Here is a 20,301-nt window from a genome sequence, read left to right as displayed (position 1 = left end):
CCCAGGAAGCAAACCCAGGTCTCCTAACTGCGAGGCAGCAGCGCTACCACTGCACCACCGTGCCATCCTGATTTAAATATCCTGCTGCTATTTTACAAATATTTCCAGTAATCTTTTTCAATTCTCTCCCGTAAGCTTACTTGGGGTTCCAGTGGACCGTGGATTCCCAGTTGAGAACTATTGTTTTAGAGCGTGTAAGCGAGACTGTGTTTAATCATTCATTGAGAAAAGAGTTTCATCAATAGTGATGAGTAAAGCAGCAGCTGATTACAAAATCTTCAACCAGCTCTACGGTGGTTTTTGCACAGAGATGAGCGACTAATGGAATTCCTGGCTGGAAGGATTTGTCTCTACCCGCCAGACTCTGGTGATGTGCGGATTGAGGCCTAAGCCAAAGACACTGATAAAGTTGGTCTAACAGCATTGTTTGAAACAAACAGTAAATTACATATCAAGACAGAAATTAAGAAGAAGTGGAAAACAGAAAGCACTTCTTCACACAAATGGTTCTGTGAATCAGGAACAAATCGGTCATGTAGTAACAGTCAAAATGCTGACACGTTTTAAAAGGTATCTGGCTGACATATTGGGACACCTAAACTATTATCCAAACAAGCTAGCTTGATGGACTGAATGATCCCCTCTCATTCGTCAAACCTCTTATGCTTTTATGAGATAAGCCACAGTACAGCAAATCACATCAATGCAAATATGGTTTCACGCATTTCCAAACAAGTTATGGACCAGCACACCATTTGATATTAGATATTAGATTTAGGAGTGGAGTAAATGGATCTGCTATGGTGGCACAACAGGGACCTACACACTATTAGGCAGGTGGTTTTAATGTTGTGGCTGTGAGATGTAAACATATATGCTTTTGATATGTACTGTATATATGTATACTGTACAGGCAAATCTATCTGTAAATATGTACAGTGTATGCTGTTTATATTTTGTTTAATTTTAATGTTGCCCTTATTACTATTGCATCCTTATGAATGTTTCCATGATAAATAAAAGTGGATTATTTTTTTTTTACATTTTATTGAATTTATTAAAAGTAAATAACATTCATACAAGCAAGTCAAGTTTTACAAAACTAAGTTCAAATCAAATCAACCCCCACAAAAGTGGATTAACTCTAATGTCATACTGGCAACTTCCACCCATTCAGGAACAAAGCTGAATATGTAGGTTTAATGTGGTTTATCCCATTAATAACAAAAATATTGCTTTTTGTTTATTTACATGTACTGTTTTTAATTTTTTTAGCACTGTACGATGATCCCTCCCTGGTCAACATACGCAGTGCAGAGACAATGAGCAGCTCAGAATACAAGGCCTAGAGCTCTACAAGGTGGTGAACTCTAAAGTTGAGAAATCACATCAGACTCTTTAAGAGCTTGAATACACTTCCTTTTCTCTCTGATTAAGGAGCATCAAGCATCTTCCTCAGCACATCTACAAGGCTCTAAATTCTGACACCCAAAAATCTTGGCACTGTGGCTCTCATCATATAAGCCTATTGGCCACTTGAGATGTTCCCATGTGTGTCGCCTCCATGTTGTAAAACCCCATTACAAACATTGTCAGTCATTTGGCTCTGTGTAACTCACTCACTAGGATATGTAGGCGAGGCTCCATTAACCTTAACATTGAAATCGTCACTTTCATCTTGTTTGGGGTTACAGTGGACTGAAGCTACCTTTGCTATGTTGCCTGCCAGTTTTTAGTCGTTCAAGTCATATGATAATTCAGTCTGTCGTGTTATATTTTGATTTTATCCATTCCAGATATTCACCATTCTTATTAGCATCTGCGTGTTTCCCTTTAATTTCTATTCAACTGTATTCTTTTCATGGTGCTCCATTAGTCTGCATTGGCGTTATCCATTTCAGGGTAAAATAAGGTTGGTGTTTATTCTGGCAGAACTGGATATAAAGCCAGACTGGATTGCCATTTATTGAGAGCAGTGTGATATAAAATAAAGATTTACTTGCTGGACTACATTTTAGGTGAAGAGATTGGCCATTTTGACAGAAATGTGCACACCCCTAGAGCGTTCAGTCTTGTAAATCCGATCACACACACCAAGGTGAGGTCTCAGTGCTTCCAGAGACTCCTAACTGATAGATAGATAGATAGATAGATAGATAGATAGATAGATAGATAGATAGATAGATAGATAGATAGATAGATAGATAGATAGATAGATAGATAGATAGATAGATAGATAGATAGATAGATAGATAGATAGATAGATACTTTATTAATCCCAGGGGGAAATTCACAAAAATAAATTTCCAGGGAACAAATCCACATAAAATAAAGTGGTAGGAGTGATCAATAAATAAAAATAGAAAAATAAAAGTAGAAAAATACACATACACATATAGTCCTACACGGAGCTGCTGAAAAGGCTGCCACTCTCAGCGGCGCCGGATGTTACTGTTTTTGATTGATGAAGTTTAGAAAGCCTGAGAAGTTTTGTCAGCACAAAGCTTCAGAATGGCGGCTTGGACATTGAAGTTTGAGGTTCATAATCACTAAGCCCTGAAGGCCCAGAATAAAACCAACTGGGGAATGTTCGGTTAGTGAACAATAGGAAGTACAAAAAAATAAAACCAACAAAATGGTCTTAGTAGGAAACTATGCTTGTTTTATTGAATGAAGTATCCACTAAATAATGAACAACTTCTCATTTATTTAACAGGTTTGAAATACTTCTACACTGTAAGGATATGAATATGAAATTTAACATAAGAACTTTAGGTGAAGCAAAAATGCAAAAGCTGGCGGAGAAAAAACAGAACTGTGCTGTTGAGACAAGCATGAAAGGTGCTTCAGGCACAAAAACGTTGATGGGAATTACACACACAAAAGTATTCATTACAGAAACATGAAAATAAAAAAGTATGCGGTGTGTGCATCAGGACTGAGTATTAAGTTTGATAAAAGTGTCCAGCTTGTGGCGCAACATAATTCTAAACAATTCAGCCCAAATAGGTAGGCACTTTTTTAAAATTTGAAAAAATATTCATTCTTGAAAAAATATACTTTTTTTTTATCTTGAGACAAATGTGAAAATTGTAATATAGACATATGAATGCATTTTGTAATTTTTGCCTTTTTGACTGCATGCTTTATGTTGACATTTATAGAATAGCACGAGTCTTGAATGGATCTGCGGCTGAATGAATACAGATGAAGGAGAATTAAAAACTGAAATGTTGAATTCTGCGACTGCTTTTAGACAGCAGCAGGAACCGAAACAGCAGAAATTCTCACAGGATGGATATTACAAAATTTCAGAATTGGCCTCCATGAATTTTTTTTCTATAATATAGAAAACATGCCTCCAGTTCTGGTAATAAGCAAGTGAAATTTTAGCCCATTGTTTTCTAGCTATGCTCTACTGTATGTTGGCATCTGAATAACTTGCTATAACTAAAGCCTGTATGAGGATATGTTACTATTTGTGGTATTCCAAAAAAAAAACAATCAGAACCATCACTCTTGAGCCCTCAGATGAAAGTCATGGGCCTCAGCATTGCACAAAGCTAAGGTTAACATCTCCATCAATTTCGAGACAGTCGATCTGGTGTAACTGGGAAACTCGATGATTGTAGTTGAAGGTGTGCGCACCATCCACCATCACTTTTAAACAGTGACTCTCAGAAACAATGGTGATCTAGAACAGAAAAAAGAACAATGGCTTTGAAACAGACAGTTTTCTTATAAACCCATCTTCAAACCTAGCTGTTCTTTGATGGAAAAAGAGTCTGCACTACTTGGAAGCATACTGTATGTGGCAAAGAATGCTCAAATTCTGATCATATCACCTTGATGTATACATACAGTATATGTAGCCATGCATTCCTATTCATTTCCTTTCAAAGTTATGGGAGGCTGGTATGCAGTGAGAAGTCAAGCAAAATGACACCTTTTATTGGTTAACTGCACCGATTACAACATGCAAGCTTTGGAGGTAACTGAGGCCCCTTCTTCAGGCAGGCCCTGACTTCTCACTACATTCATAATGGCTAACAAAGTACAACAACCTACTACGGGAGGCTGGTATGAAACAATGCCTTTAAGAATTAGTCATTAAGGGAGGAAATCAAAAGTACATTGCTTAAACAGTTAGAATTCAAGCCAATAGTTTCATCTCTTCCAGATAACATACCCTTATAAGAATTTGAGCATTGATATCCCAATTCTTTCTAAATTTACAAATGTGAACAGCAGAAAATAGGACTGCATTTTCCATCTGTCTGTTTTTACCATGCTTATTCTCAACATAATCAAGGAAATTATAAAGACAGTAAGCGAATTGGGAGGTGAACCTGGGACTAACCCTATATTTTGAACAACTTTAATGATTTTGGGAAAAAACAGTACCGATATTTCATTAAATAAACTCTTTAACAGTGCAGAGAGAAAGTGGGGAAAATTCATAACAATACAGTATAACTGGACTTTGATATTGAATGGGTTTTAATAACAAGTTAGCTTACTAAAGAACATCTGTTTGTGTAAGTGATATTTTTCAAAAATCTTTGGGTCATCAACAAACAGCTGTCATGCATACGCGTCGGAGGACCTCCTTGCAGGCTCAGTAGAGGTATGTAATAACCCACCAAGACGAGAGGGGCGCCGCCGCTAACATTGTCACCTCCTTCTTTCTCCATAGTGCCAAGAAGCTGCCCAGTGAGGGTAACTGACCCCGTCCTTTCTGGTCTTGACGCCATAGAATCCAGGACATCCTGGATGGAGGTGTCATTTACTTGCTCTGCCCTGCCAGCAGAGCAACACTTGGCAATCCTGTTTTTTTACTGCATAATGCAATGTACGCTGAAGAGCATTTTTTTTTGTTTTGTTTTACTTTTGTCTCTGTACAATAAATACGATGAGGGTCTCAAAGATGTCTTTCCTGCATCCAGCCACAGGTTATCAATGTTATAATGAGCCCATATTCCAGAATGGGTGAATCTCCTACTTAGAGAAATTGGACATGAGAAGGAATACATTTATGTATCTTGTCTATGAAGGGTTAAATTTGTTGCCTTTGTATTAGTAGTGTGACGAGATCTCGTGGTACGAGATCTTGCGAGATCAGATTTGTCTCACGAGATGCGTCTGGTCTCGCGAGAACGTGACAATATCCTTGCGTTATTGGCATGATGGAGTGTGAGGGAGAAGTAAGGATAGAAGATGCGCCCGCGACATTTAAATCATTGGTGTGGCAACATTTTGGATTCCTTGTGGAAATAAGAAACGGCGAAAAAATGACAGACAAGACAAAGACAATTTGCAAACACTGTAAGAAATTAATACCGTACACCTCTGCTAACACAAGCACTATGCAAAAGCATTTAGAAAACAACCACAGCTCGTTACTAAAAGCTGCGCCTGTGAAGAAAACGGAAAGCAATTCAGTTCGCATGAAAGGGCTGTGGCACGCGGCTGGGGGTGGTACCCAGCCGGGACGCCCAGAAGGACAGGAGGAGGGCTCATGCCTCCTCCGGACCGCCAGGGAGCATCCTCGTGCCTGGAGGACTTGGGACCTCAGCACTTCCGCCACACTAGGAAGGGCTGGGGGGAAGAAGGAAAAAGAGACACCCGGAGTGCTTCCGGAAAGACAGCCGGCACTTCCGCCACACAGGGGCGTGTCAAGGGGAGATTGCCGGGAACCACCTGGAGCACATCCGGGTGACTATAAATGGGGCCGCCTCCCTCCCATCAATGAGCTGGAGTCGGGAGCAGGAGCAGGAGCAGGAGCAGGAGCAGGAGCAGGAGCAGGAGCAGGAGCAGGAGCAGGAGGAAGCACGAAGCTCCTGGAGAGAGAGTAGAGGTGGCCCAGGGACAAGGAGAGAAAAGGCCCAGGAGAAGGGAGACTGGGGCTAAAGCACTGTGAGTTGTGCAGGACTGAGCTGTGTTGTGTGGAGAACGGGACGACAATAAAAAGGTTTTTTGATAAAGATGTGGTCTCAGTCTGGTGGTGTCCGGGCAAGTCTCACAGGGCAAACAACCATAACAAATGCCTTTGCAGCTAAACTTCCACCATCCAATGCAAGAGCCACGGCAATAACAAGAGACATCGGCGTTTTCATTGCAGCCGATATGAGACCATTTTCTGTGGTGGAAAATCTGGGATTTCGGCGACTCATCCACACACTGGAACCAAAGTATGCCATCCCGTCACGCACACATTTTACTCGCACGGTGGTCCCGACCCTCTACAAGGAGTGCAAGGTAAACGTTGTACAGGCTCTGAAAGAGGCAGAAACCATCGCCATAACTACTGACGGTTGGACTTCTAGGTGTACAACACAGAGCTATATCACAATTACAGCCCACATTATCAACAGTAATTGGGAAATGGTACATTTTGTACTGCAGACACGCCCACTTTTTGAATCACACACAGGGGCAAACGTCGCTGAAGTTTTACAAGAAGCTGTCACACAGTGGGGTCTTAAAAAGCCAAACCATTGCATCGCTATTGTAACAGACAATGCGCGTAATATGGATGTGGCTGTGCGCGAGGCAGGATTTGAGCTGCACATCAAATGCTTCGCGCACACAATAAATCTCGCTACACAGGCTGGCCTCGGTGTTGCGCGTGTCGCTCGTTTGCTCGGGCGGGTGAGACGTGTAACTGCTTTTTTTCACCGGAGTTCGACAGCTGCCGCGGTACTGACGTCTAAGCAGAAGCTGCTACAACTGCCACCGCACAAATTAATAATGGACGTCACCACGCGATGGAATTCATCATTGGATATGCTGGTTCGTTACCTGGAGCAGCAGGCTGCTATAGCAGCAGCGCTCAACAGCCCAGAAGTAAGACAAAATGCCCGAAACATTGACACACTGGATACCTGCGACATTGTCAATGCCGAATTTCTTGTGAAGCTGCTGAATCCTTTAAAGACAGCTACCACTGTCTTGTGTGAAGAGAAGAGGCCCACAGTGTCTCTCATCGTGCCACTGAAGAACATGATAGAACAAAACATGGCACCAAATGACAGTGATTCCCCCACTGTGACCGACACAAACAGAGAGCAATTCTCAGCAATATTTCAGGCAGATACAGTGGGGATGTATACAACTACCTGCTGGAGAGCACTGCGCTGGACCCAAGATTCCAGTCTCTACTGCAGCTAGACTGCAACCAGCGTGAGGCAGTCTTTCAGAGGATACAGAAAAGGGTGGAACAGTTGCAGCAAAACCAGGTATCATTGACTTGATTTTTTTTCCCTAGAAGATTTATGTTTCCCAGTACCAAATTTTAATGGATTTAATAGGTTCATGCTGTGTTTGTGTGTGTGTGTGTGTGTTGTAAACACGAGAGCATCAGAGTGAGTGTATTTGTGTTAAAAGAGAGAGGGGGACTGCTTTGCTGCTTGCTAATGTTAAAGCCAGTGTTTCTGCTGCTTAAAGCCCGCAGATAAGAAGAGTATGGAGCGCAAGGAAGAGGCATCAGCTCATTGTTCCACACATGGGGGCGAGGGGGCTCTTGAAGCTGAAGGCGGAGCTGAGTCAGAATAGGAACCTGCTTCCAAGAAGACAGCACAGGATCTGCTAGGGGACTCTTTCTCGAAGACAGAACAGCCCAGCAAAGGAATTGAGAGGGAAACTGAACTTTACAGAAGAGAGGCATCTATCCTACTTAGTTGCTGCCCTCTGACATGGTGGAGAGAAAACAGCTCCAAATATCCTTTGCTGTCTCCACTTGTCAAAGAATATCTTTCCATTCTTGCGACCTCTGTTCCAAGTGAGCGTGTCTTTTCAACTGCAGGAGACATAGTTACTGCCCAGAGGTCACAATTGCTGCCAGGAAATGTAGACATGCTTATATTCTTAAAAAAAGAACATGACCATATCTTAGGCTGTTCTGTATAGGTCATTACCTCATTACCTAGGTCTTAGCTCTTTTTCCATGCTTAAGACAATTTTGTTCATTGTTTTGCACTCTGAGTTTTAAGACAGCACTACTTTGATAGTTACATTAATTATGGTTAATTGCACGTAAAGGGATATTTGTGTTGTTTATTATTTATTTTTGCTTATACTATTTAATTTTATTGTGCAATTAATTGCCTGTCAGTTTGTGGCAAAATATTTTGCAGTGTTTACATGTTATTACTGCATATCATTCATCAAAATAGAAGTTTTATTTCATAAAGTTGATTTCAAAATGGACATGCATTTTTTGCATTTTGTGTTTTTCAGTTAAATAAAAGGCTATTTTTGCTATATATTTAAACATTGAGGATTTCTTTAAAAAAAATGTCTAAAAGTCTCGTCTCGTTCTCGTGAACCCAGTCTCGTGTCTCGTCTCGTCTCGTGGGAAAAGCGTCTCGTCACACCCCTACTTTGTATGCATATTAGAAATTAGCAATGTACACTATATCTGTATAACTCATCTTTCTGTATTTTTTAGTAAGTGTGATAAGGTCTCTTATTGACTTTCTGATTGGTCAGAACTTTGGCCAAAGTAATAACATTCCTGAGTTCTGTACTAAATAAATGAGGTTGCTTGGGACTGCCACATGAGACATCTACAGCACAATAGGATTATTCTTCTCCTCTTCCAAGGAAAACTGAAGATCTCTATCTCCTGATACTTTCAGTGTGGTGCTGAAGTGTCACCCGCTGCACTCAGGTCCCAATCCAGGTGGTTCGTCGTGTGGTGGGTGCAACAACGTGCTATCAGTGCTATCAGACCTTAGTCATTCCTGTTTGACTGGATACTGCAGCTTACTCTCCCACACATTGCATCTATATACTGTATTCCAATTAATTTAACTATAAGCTAGGATTCTGTAGTAGTGTGAATGGTCCATTCAGCATTGCACAGCCAAAAGGTGATCGTACACACCTTTGTCAGTTCTCCCTTTTACTCCACTTAGCTGTAGCCATGCCATGATCCTTTTAGAAACATATTGAAAGCAAAGTAGATGGCAAGCATATAAACCTGTATGCACTTTTGTGAATGTGAAATAGTTGAAATATTCTGAAAAAATCCTGATGATCCAACTGGGACTGAAGATGCACCTTTTCCACACTGAGTAGTCAGGTAAGTCTTCTAAATCCTAACCTGACAATAACATTATGAGGCAAATGATAAACTGTGTTGGGCTGAATGGATTGTTCTCATCAAAACTGATCTAACAAGTCACTTCTGATATTTCACCCTTGAACTATGCATGACATGTTTTTACTGTGCAGTCCATTGTCATATGTAAACTGTTAGCATGTTAACTTATTCATCTTATTTCTTAAAATGTGCATGTTAAACCAACCCTGTTATAGAGTTTGCTATGGTAGGTGCTATATAAAATAAAGCCCAGCACACGTCAGCTGGCCCCCCTCCAGCATTTAAAGATACCACTCATGGTTTTTTGTCTGAAGCAAAACAGAGCAGGCCATACCGTGAAATTCTGGCCCGGCTTGAAAGGCATCCAGGAAAGGTCTCTCTCCTCAGAACCCCAGCTGCCATTCAGAAAGCTGTTTCGCACCACGCAACTCTCATTCAGCCTGGGATTTAGATGCATAGCAATTCCAGAAGAAGATCTTAGATTGATATGGAACCTGTGGAGAGAAAGAAAAAGGTATTGCTGCTGCCTGATACTTAAGTGCACAACACCTCTGTAGGACTTTATTCTGGGCAATTCTGTTAACATCAGCTAACAGATTCACCACATGATGTTCTCTGCTTGCTGTATTAATTATCCTCCCATCCACTTTTGAAGCAGCTTTATCACTAACTAGCAGCAAGAGCCTATCTAGGATGCACAGTTTAATAAACGGCCATCAACAGCTCACGACACTGCATTGCTGGATCAAAGAGTCACCAATCATTACCTAACTGTAAAAAGTCTTTAGGATGTTATTGAAACCTACAGCACATGGAAAAAAACTCTGCAGACACTTGGGAACATATTGTACTAATTCCACACCAGAAGGAGCCTGGTCAGGAATCAAAACCAAGTCTCTAGATCTGCAAAGGGTCTTCATTAAGTACTGTGCCTGTTTGCAAAATTTTCTAGATATGTAAAACATATACCGATTTTAAAGGCTGAAACAATACAACATATTGAAATACTTAAATTGAAGTCAGTATCTAGACACTTGTTGCGGAGAGGGGGCCAAGTTGGGAAACACTTGCTGTGAAGAAATAAGCGTGTGTCACTGCAGGGTCCAGGGTCTTTTTCCTCTGCAATATTTCAATTCTTTTGCTAATCGGGAACACTTATTGCAAAGATTATACTTCTGCAATTTGACAGCGCAACTTATGAGCACAGTAGGTTTTTATTGGAAAAGGCCGTAAAGGATCATAGTATATGACTCACCTTTTTGCAGAATGCGGGATGCTGCCCTGGATCACAATCGACTTTGAAGGAAACATGCCTCCATAAATGGCAGCCTTGTATGGCACCACCTGAGAAAGAAGATAAATGTAAATAACATAACAAATCCACCAGAAAAAGCTGATCACCAAATTAAAATAAATGGCTTTTACAATCCCCTATCAATCAAAAACTACTATCTATCTACAGTATGAAAGAGTGTGACCAAGTAGAGGAAAAACGAAAGACCTCGTAGCAGCGGAGCTCTGTGCCACTCTTCCCAGGTAGAATGTTTTCTGAACACTGTTTTCTGATTTTGAGTATTTTGAGTATTATATTTATATCTTTACCCGTGTGGCCTGTAAGGAGCATCTCAAATGCCGAACCCCAGACACAAGTCCTGGGTTCAAAATGACTCTTTTATTGAGCACAATACCTTTTCCACAAAGACATAAAATACAATGATCTTTCTTCATTAGTTGAGCTGCCACTTAATAACATTTAGCCTGTTTTTGGTTTTCTTCTTTTCTATTATTATAATCATTGGTGCGTCATTTTTTTGTTATCAATCTGGGAACAAACTTCACTTTCACAGATAAAGTATGGTGTAATCCTCTTTAATAAAATCCCTGTGTGTGTCCAGGTGTCCGTGTGTGGGTGTCTTCTGGTGAAGTGCGCATGTGCGGAGCACGGTGCGATGCGCGATATTACTGTTAGAGAAAGTTAGAGGCATTTTACGGAAATACAAACCAGTATTACTGCGAGAGGAAATTAAAGGTACACAATACAGTGACGCATATTACAGCCACATACAAGCCAGTATTACTGTCAGAGGAGATTAAAGGCATATTACCGACGCGCACGCTTGTATTACCGGCAGAGAAAATTAAAGGTATATTACGGACGTACAAGCCAGCAGACGTACAAGACAGTATTACTGTCACAGAAAATTAAAGACACACAATACACGGCGGCAGCACACGAAGAACGGTCTGCTCAGCAAGTAAACATCAACAAAAGAAAGCCTGAAAGACAAAGAAAAATAAGAACAAAAAGAATGAGGTGAAGGTCCCTTGCCATTTAATATAGACTGTTCCTACTAATGTTTATGCACTACTGTTCTAGCGCCCGTTATTGTAAAGGGGCATAATGACTAGTTAGATATAATAAAGAAAAAGAAAGCAATACTTATCCAAGGCAGATTTCAGTTAGTGTATGTACTTACATAGTTAGGTTGAGCAGAAAAGAGTGGTGCTGTCTGCAAAACAAGAGAAGAGAGAATGATTGACTGAACTTTATTGAGCCAGGTACCAAATTGCTACAACTCACATGTAGACTACAAAGTGAATAAAAATAAATATGAAAGGTGGATTGGATGTCTATGACCTTCAAGAATGAAGTTATCTTGATACTCATTGATTCTCCATGATGTAAAGCCTTCCATTTTTTTGACCTTATGCCTTGTTTGCAAGTAAGTTTCAAAAACAGCAGCACAACAGACAGCAGCAGTAATGTGGCAAATAACAGGAAAAAGGCCTTCCTAGGTGCATCACTTTGTCATCATAAAAGTAGTCAACATACAGGACATGACCCAGAAATAAACTGCTCAAAAAATTAAAGGAACACTTTGAAAACACATCAGATTTCAACGGGAAAAAATCCCGCTGGATATCTATACTGATATGTTCTGGGTAATGTGTTAGGAATGAAAGGATGCAACATCATTTGATGGAAATAAAAATTAACAACCTACAGAGAGCTGAATTCAAAGACACCCCGAAAATCAAAGTGAAAAAATGATACAGCAAGCTAGTCCATTTTGCCGAAATTTCATTGCAGCAACTCACAATCGTACTCAGTAGTTTGTATGGCCACCACATACTTGTATACATGCCTAACAATGTTGTGGCATGCTCCTAATGAGACGATGGATGGTGTCCTGGGGGATCTCCTCCCAGATCTGGACCAGGGCATCACTGAGCTCCTGGACAGTCTAAGGTGCAACCTGGCAGCGTTGGATGGACCAAAACATAATGTCCCAGAGGTGTTCTATTGGATTTAGGTCAGGTGAGTGTGGGGGCCAGTCAATGATATTAATTTCTTCATCCTCCAGAAACGTCCTGCAAACTCTCGCCACATATAAGGCCAGGCATTGTCATGCACCAGGAGGAACCCAGGACCCACTGCACCAGCATAGGATCTGACAATGGGTCCAAAGATTTCATCCTGATACCTAATGCCAGTCAAGGTGCCGGTGTCTAGCCTGTAGAAGTCTGTGCATCCCTCCATGGATATGCCTACCCAGACCATCACTGACCCAACACCAAACCAGTCATGGTGAACGATGTTACAGGCAGCATAACATTCTCCACGGCTTCTCCAAACTCTTTCACGTCTGTCACATGTCCTCAGGGTGAAACTGCTCTCATCTGTGAAAAGCACAGGGTGCCAGTGGTGGACCTGCATATTCTGGTATTCTATGGCAAATGTCAATCAAGCCCCATGGTGCCGGGCAGTAAGGACAGGAACCACTAGAGGATGTCGGGCCCTCAGGCCACCCTCATGAAGTCTGTTTCTGATTGTTTGGTCAGAGACATTCACACAAGTGGCCTGCTGGAGGTCATTTTGTAGGGCTCTGGCAGTGCTCATCCTGTTCCTCCTTGCCCAAAGGAGCAGATACTGGTCCTGCTGATGGGTTAAGGACCTTCTATGGCCCTGTCCAGCTCTCCTATAGTAACTGCCTGTCTCCTGGAATCTCCTCCATGCCCTTGAGACTGTGCTGGGAGACGTAGCAAACCTTCTGGCAATGACACATATTGATTTGCCATCCTGGAGAAGTTGAACTATCTGTGCAACCTCTGTAGGGTCCAGGTATCACCTCATGCTACCAGTAGTGACACTGACTGTAGCCAAATGCAAAACTAGTGAAAAATCAGTCAGAAAAGATGAGTAGGGAAAAATGTCAGTGGCTTCCCCTTGTTAAAGCATTCCTGTTTTGGGGGTCATCTCATTGTTGCCCCCCTAGTGCACCTGTTGTTAATTTCATTAACACCAAAGTAGCTGAAACTGATTAACAACCCCCTCTGCTACTTAACTGACCAGATCAATATCCCAGAAGTTTCACCGACTTGATGCTATACTCTGATTAAAAAGTGATCCTTCAATTTTTTTGAGCAGTGTATATATAAATATATATAAGGCCAGTACTAAAAGTGCCAGAGAGTTGGCCGAGTCTTGGCTATCAGATGAAAACGCCATCAACAGACACTTGGACATAAATCCAGCATATGCCAACTTAAGAAGAACATGTACACAATAAATAAACTATACAACCCCCCCCCCCCTTGATCATACTGACTTAGTCACCTCCACCCACCCCCCACTGAATGTGTTGCTATATATTGCCTTTGATTCTTGTAAGTCTAAGCATTATCCTCTGATGAAGACCCCTGATAGGGGTTGAAAGCTCAGGAATAAAAAACTATTCTTTTTTCTCCCTTCGTGGATCTCCAGCTGCAAATATGCAAACCGTATCACAGACCTTCTCTTCCATTCATATATATATATATATATATATATATATATATATAGTCATTAGTCATGCATGGGCACCTGAGGATCACCTTCATGGTTCAACCAAGGCATGCAATACCACTTCAAGACAAAAGAGGGCAGTGTCGCTAACGGTCTTGTCTCTTCAGTCTGCAGCTCTAAGAAGATGCCCAACAAGTATACAAAAACAGACATTGCCTGAAGAAGATGCTACATTTGGATATGAAAACACAAAATTTGAGATTACTTTTCAAAGTAATGCTAGGGCATAGAGTTTTTGTTTGGTTGGTTATGTGGTGCCATCACTCACTTGTTTTTCTTTGATATAAGATTAAACTGGATGTCCTGGTTGGCTCTCCAGTTACTCCCCTGAACATTTCTGATTTACTTCGATTACAATATCTATCTATCTATCTATCTATCTATCTATCTATCTATCTATCTATCTATCTATCTATCTATCTATCTATCTATCTATCTATCTATCCACAAACAGGTACATATACACACACACAGTCATTACTTCTTGCCTCAAGAAGGGGCCTGAGTTGCTGCGAAACCTTGCATATTGTAATCTTTCTAGTTAGCCAATAAAAGGCATCATTTTGCTTAACTCCTCACTACATTCATAATGGCTAACATGGTACAACACCCTAGTACTACACACACAGTGAAATATTCTGAGAATGTCAAAATTTCGATGTATTTACATATTTTACGCAACAATTTGAACACTTTAGGAGTGATTTCTGGTTGGATATTGTGGACATGATTACTCAAAAACAAAATTGCTCCTTCCAAATGAAACTATGCACAGAACTGCACAATCACTCCAGTAATTTTGCTCTACAGCGGTAATTATGTATACTTCTGAGGTGACACCTGTCTGTACATCAGGATTTAGCATGAATAAAAACTGGCACAACTATTAGCACTACGACACAATATACGAAAAATGCTTGTGAGTAAAACTGGTCCACTTGCTCAACAGATGCTGTAACCACACAAAACAAAGGTATATAGATTGGGAAAGACTGGTGATTATGTCAAAATATCTAAATCACAACTTTATATAAGAAAAGACATAAAGTGGATACATCATATTTTTTCGATGTAGGGCCCTGCCCTGCTTAGGTGATGAGGTGGGTCACAAAGTTACCTCCATGGTATGATCACGTCATTGTAATGTGTGATGAATTTTCAACATCAGATTCATACTTTTTTACTATTTCACTGCTATTATTTAAGAAATGTAAAGCCTCTCTGCAAGCAAAGAAGATCACTGCTTGTCCTGCAATGTCAATTAGCAAATGCACATAGTGCAGTAAGTAATGCTGTCCTGTACAGAAGGGCTGCATGTCCCACTCATGATAAGAAAAGTCGAGTACTGGCATCTCCTCTAAAGCAGCTGTGTACACACCTAACCCTGCCACCGTGTTGCTATGCCTCTTCTTTCCAGGACAAGCAGAACCACTTTATCTGCAGAACTGTACCTGCTGCCTCTTCCACAACATAACCACAGAACAGGCAGACCATAAAAACAACTGGGAAACACAGACAAATGCATACTAAAATCAAGAAAAGGGCAACTAAGGGTAATCACTGAGCAGTACTTACCATTGAGCTTCCCAAGGGAGCCTGTAAACAAAAAATAACAGAAAAAAAACAATATTTAGATTTCTGCAATATGTTTTCACTTTGGCATAGAGCTTTGAGAATTGAATTTGTCACTGTAGCATATTTCCTGCAAACGCATATTTACACTTCAGGAAGGACAGTGACTGATTTGGCTTATTTCCAGCATAACTAGGGCTGATAACTTAAAAGGCAAAAGGAAGGTCAGAGGTGTGGAAACAGAATGGCATGGTGGACAAAGCAAACCTTGTGTGCTTCCTTTGATTCCTGCTTTGAATGTTCACTTGGTTTATCAAAAGAAACCTTTTCTTTTATTACTTTTATCATTCTGGTTATCATTTGGATTTGGGGAAGATTTACAAGCACACCCTACAGTCAACAAAGCTCAGATCAAGTTAGAAAATGTACACATGGCGTAACATTTAGGTGTGTTAGAGGGCTGTGCAGGCACTGTAGACCTCAACCGACTCTGTTCAGTAGGTGAGTTCTAGAACGTTCTTAATTCAGTTCAGGGTTGCCAGGCCCAAAGACTGTCTCACCAGAGTTAGGCAAAAGGCTGAAAAGCTTGGACTGGATTGTAGCCCATCACAGAGACAATCTTCACTCACTCTCTCTCACACACACACTGTGACAATTTGAAATTAGAAATTAACATAACAAAAAAAAAAACTTAGGTAATTCTTTCTTGGCTTGAGCATTTCTACCTTTGTGATTTTCACTAAATGGGATTTGGAAAGCAATTCCATTACAACAAATGTTTGGGATGGTAAATTAAAGTGTGACCAGATTTTCAAAGCCCTAAACTGAGACACTTGTGTCGCATGTATGCCCACATATAAAGCCCATCCTCATTTGTTTAATGTCTGTTTTATCACATCATCATGAGAGAGGGATCAGGGCACAAGAAAAAGAAAAAGAAAACAAACAAAAAAAAACACTTTCTCAAGCAAAAACACATGATTCTTTACAGTGGCCAATATGGAAACAAATATATGGTAGTACGGTCTCTTTTTGTCTTTTTCTTGGTCATGCTCACAATGCTGTTCAAATTCAACACAAGTTCTTAATTAAACTTTCCAGGACAGAGTTATGACCATGCTATTATATAGAACACTGAGGAGCACAGGGTGGCATGGTGGAGTTTCATATGTGCAGTTCTAAATATATCGGAATATTTTAATATATTCTTCAGTTATTTAAGCGGGGTGCAAAGCCTGAAATCAGGACTGTCCCAGCCACCGGGATGTCTGGTCACCCTAGTAAATTATAGTGTCAGTGATAGAGGGAATCATTATAATCTGCATGTAATGGAGCTGTGAGCTTTGTTTAATGTAAGGTAAATACTGAGTAAACATTTACATGCTCTATGCACAGCGGTATACACACCACAGGGTACCTCATTCATATCTAGGTAACCTTCTGTTTCCTTGCTAGAATTTTATATTTTTACGGTTACAAAGATCATTTAACTTATTTGTTATGACTTAAGGCATCAGTAGGTGTTAAATGTAGATGTGCCTCTTTTCTTCTGCTTGCAGTCAAGCCTCTGGAAAGACTTCATTAAGCAGAAATAACCCGGTGGTGCAAAGGTATCCGCCTGCACTCAGCTATTAATACTGACAGAGGATTGCCGTCCCATGAGCACAAGCAGCCTGTGACAGTGAGTTCCTACCCACACACGCAGTCTACTGGGGTTCTATGAACATGTACTGAGGATTTGTTTGTCATCAGTCGCAGCTATCGGAGGTGAAAAAGAGGAACATATACAAAATATACAAGGTGGTGTAACTGTTGTTAAGGTAAAATTGAAATAGTAAAGTAATTTGTAGTTGAAGTTGTGCAAAATGCCTCTCTGTTTTAAGACAGACGACTTTGCAAATTCACCAATGCTTTCCAATTGAAGACTTTGAAATTTTAAAACTGTGTTTAAGATATCTCAACAAAAATTAAACTGTCGACAAATTTCCTTGAAGAATAAGTGTGCTACTGCGGTGGGTTGGCACCCTGCCCAGGATTGTTTCCTGCCTTGTGCCCTGTGTTGGCTGGGATTGGCTCCAGCAGACCCCCGTGACCCTGTGTTCGGATTCAGCGGGTTGGAAAATGGATGGATGGATGGATAAGTGTGCTACATTTCAACAAAATTGGTCCATGGAGGGGGCTCCGCTATTTCATGTCGACTGACAGACAGAAAGACAGACAGACGTGGCTATTGGAAAAAGTGCTTTTTATATTACAGTATATACAAAAAAAACAAACTCACCGCAAAATTCTGACCAATGGACAATGGGGTCTGAAAAGGAGAAAGTGATAGAAAATGTATTTAGTGAAAGTGAGAGAGCACAGATGAATACACATTAAAAAGCCATCAATCACCATTTTCTAGCAGCATTTGGAACAGTAAGCATTAAAATTAAAAAAAAGGGAAATAGAATCTGTACCATGTCACATTAAAAGGCCAAAATGTCACACATTGCAGTCCTGCTGTGGCTCTTCAACTGAGAGTTGATTGGTAGAAGTGAATGAATCTGACTGACTTCAGGGCGATTCTTAAGACACTTCACCCATCATACCCATCATCCTTTGAGATCGGTGCGAGACTTTTCTCTTTTAAATTAATCAGGAGATATCCCAAACTCCTATCCTTTTTCTAATAGCTTAGCATGTTGATGGAAAGCAACTGGAAGGTAAGACAGGCTTAAACTTAAACAGGGCACTTCTTACAAGATAGAAATGTAAAGATATAAAACTAACAGGAAAATACAAAAATGTGTAACATAAGCACATATATCTAATGTAATGGTGTTCTGATGGTCAGGACGTTATGGGAGGTGTAAAGGGATGTATGAGTGAGTGGGCTGATGGCTAATGAGTGGAAGAGAACATTAATCATAATAACAGATTGGCTGTTGAGTGTCAAAAATGCAAAGGCTACTGGACAAAGTTAGACCATTTCAAAATGTAGTGAGAAGTCAAAACAAATTAATTGGACAACCAGGAGCTTTTGTTTTTACAAGCACTTCTAAAAATATTGTTGCCAAGTAGCTGTTCTCTAGACATTCAAGCAATGTTATGTGGAAACAAAAAAAGTATATACTGTAATGCAGATGTGGTCTAACCAGTGTACTACACAGCTGAATGATCACCTCTCAACCCGACACATGTTGGCACTATATAAACCAGCTTCCATCCTGCTATCCAACCCTGTACCCTATCAGCATTTTTATTCTCTTCTTAAATCACCTGGTTGCGTAAAAAAATAGCACATTACATGTTACGTCTTTTTCAAGTGTCGTTCTAGCTACGACTCCTTCACTGAGAATTTGATATGTTTTCTTCTTATATGTTCATCTTCAAATATGACAAAAGTCTTCCCATTTTTAAAATTCACTTCAGGTCTACCTGCACTGTAATCTTTTTTGCACTTCACAGTTTATTGTGTTGATGGATACTCTAAATGATGCTAGTATACATAAAATAAAAAGTCCTTGATTGAACAAAATGCTAATTTGTCCAATTTAATGTAATCTGAACATTTAAACATATCTCTCTATTATAAAAGAAAATCATGAAATGAGAAAAGACTATTGCCAAGAGATTTTTTCAAGTTGGTAGAGGGGGTTCTGCCCTCCTCTCAACCATTTCCAGTTAACAGCCCATGGTCACGGTCTTCTCATCTCTCATTCATGTGAATGCTTTTGTCAGGCACAGTTCCTGCACTCTCAGCTCTTATAAATTTTTATGTTTTCCTCACTTTAGTTCCCAATAAAAGAATAAAAGAAGATGTATTATGTCCAAATCTTACTGAAGAATTTTATCCAAAAGGGTTATCAACAGAAGAAATGAGTACACAGGCAATCCTAGCACTGAAAAACGATGAAGTCAAATGAATTAACACGAAAATTGTTGATCGGTTACACGGCAGATTGCTTAAATGCGTATCAATAGACTCTGCTGAAAAAGTTGGTGGTGATGGTGCGGAAGATGAAAACATCAACTTTCAATATCCCGTAGAATATCTACAACCGTTAACACCATCCGGTCTTTCACCAACTGAATTACTCTTGAAAGAAGGATGTATCGTAATTTTATTGCATAATTTATGTATGAGTGATGGGCTATGCAATTGGGCAAGATTAGTTGTATTGAAAATTGGTCGAACAATTCTAATATGTAAAATTTTAACAGGCAACAAGAAAGGTAATGTAGTACATCTTCTGTGGATAACATTAGACACCAAAGGAGATCTTGATATGCCATTCGTATTAAAATGTTTACAGTTTCCCGTTAGAATAACTTTTTCTATGACAATTAACAAATCACAGAGACAAACATTCAAAAAAGTCGGTTTATTTATTAGAGAGAAAGAAACAATATTCACTCACAGGCAGTTATATGTTGCGTTGTCACAATGTAAGTCCAAACACAGAATCAAAATTCAATGTGATATTGACGAAAGATTAATTACAAATATTGTTTTGACTGAAGTTTTACAGTAAAAGTGTTAAGTTTAAAAAGCATTTCCATGTTAATTTCAAAGCCAAACAGAACGAAAACATACAATGCAATGAATACCTCTAATGCAACATGAAACATAATTTTCTTTCAATTTATTACGTTTTACTATTTTTTACTTTGATTAATTACTCACTGTAATGTAAAATAGTTAGTTCTATTATGCATATGTAACAATGCCCATGAAAATAACAATCTGTTTAAATTGTACATCCGCTTCCCCATACGCGAGCGGCAGATCCAC

At 39.9% G+C, this 20,301-nt stretch overlaps 1 protein-coding gene across 1 annotated transcript in view; it reads right to left on the bottom strand.

The window, feature by feature from the left end:
* Positions 1 to 2,687: 2,687 nt before the first annotated feature.
* Positions 2,688 to 20,301, bottom strand: part of LOC114655838 (galectin-9-like) — a 39,204-nt gene continuing 21,590 nt past the window's right edge. The window contains exons 8-13 of the mRNA XM_028807101.2: positions 17,806 to 17,835; positions 15,528 to 15,548; positions 11,584 to 11,616; positions 10,362 to 10,450; positions 9,441 to 9,600; positions 2,688 to 3,694 (exon numbers count right to left, since the gene is read on the bottom strand). Coding sequence (XP_028662934.1) covers positions 3,548 to 3,694; positions 9,441 to 9,600; positions 10,362 to 10,450; positions 11,584 to 11,616; positions 15,528 to 15,548; positions 17,806 to 17,835 — 480 coding nt within the window. The 3' untranslated portion in view covers positions 2,688 to 3,547. The remainder of the gene's footprint in view (positions 3,695 to 9,440; positions 9,601 to 10,361; positions 10,451 to 11,583; positions 11,617 to 15,527; positions 15,549 to 17,805; positions 17,836 to 20,301) is intronic.

This window comes from Erpetoichthys calabaricus, chromosome 8 (genome assembly GCF_900747795.2).
Source record: "Erpetoichthys calabaricus chromosome 8, fErpCal1.3, whole genome shotgun sequence".
Taxonomy (NCBI): Eukaryota; Metazoa; Chordata; class Cladistia; order Polypteriformes; family Polypteridae; genus Erpetoichthys; species Erpetoichthys calabaricus.
Note: the sequence above shows the minus strand (reverse complement) of the source record. Positions and strands in the feature narration are given on the sequence as shown.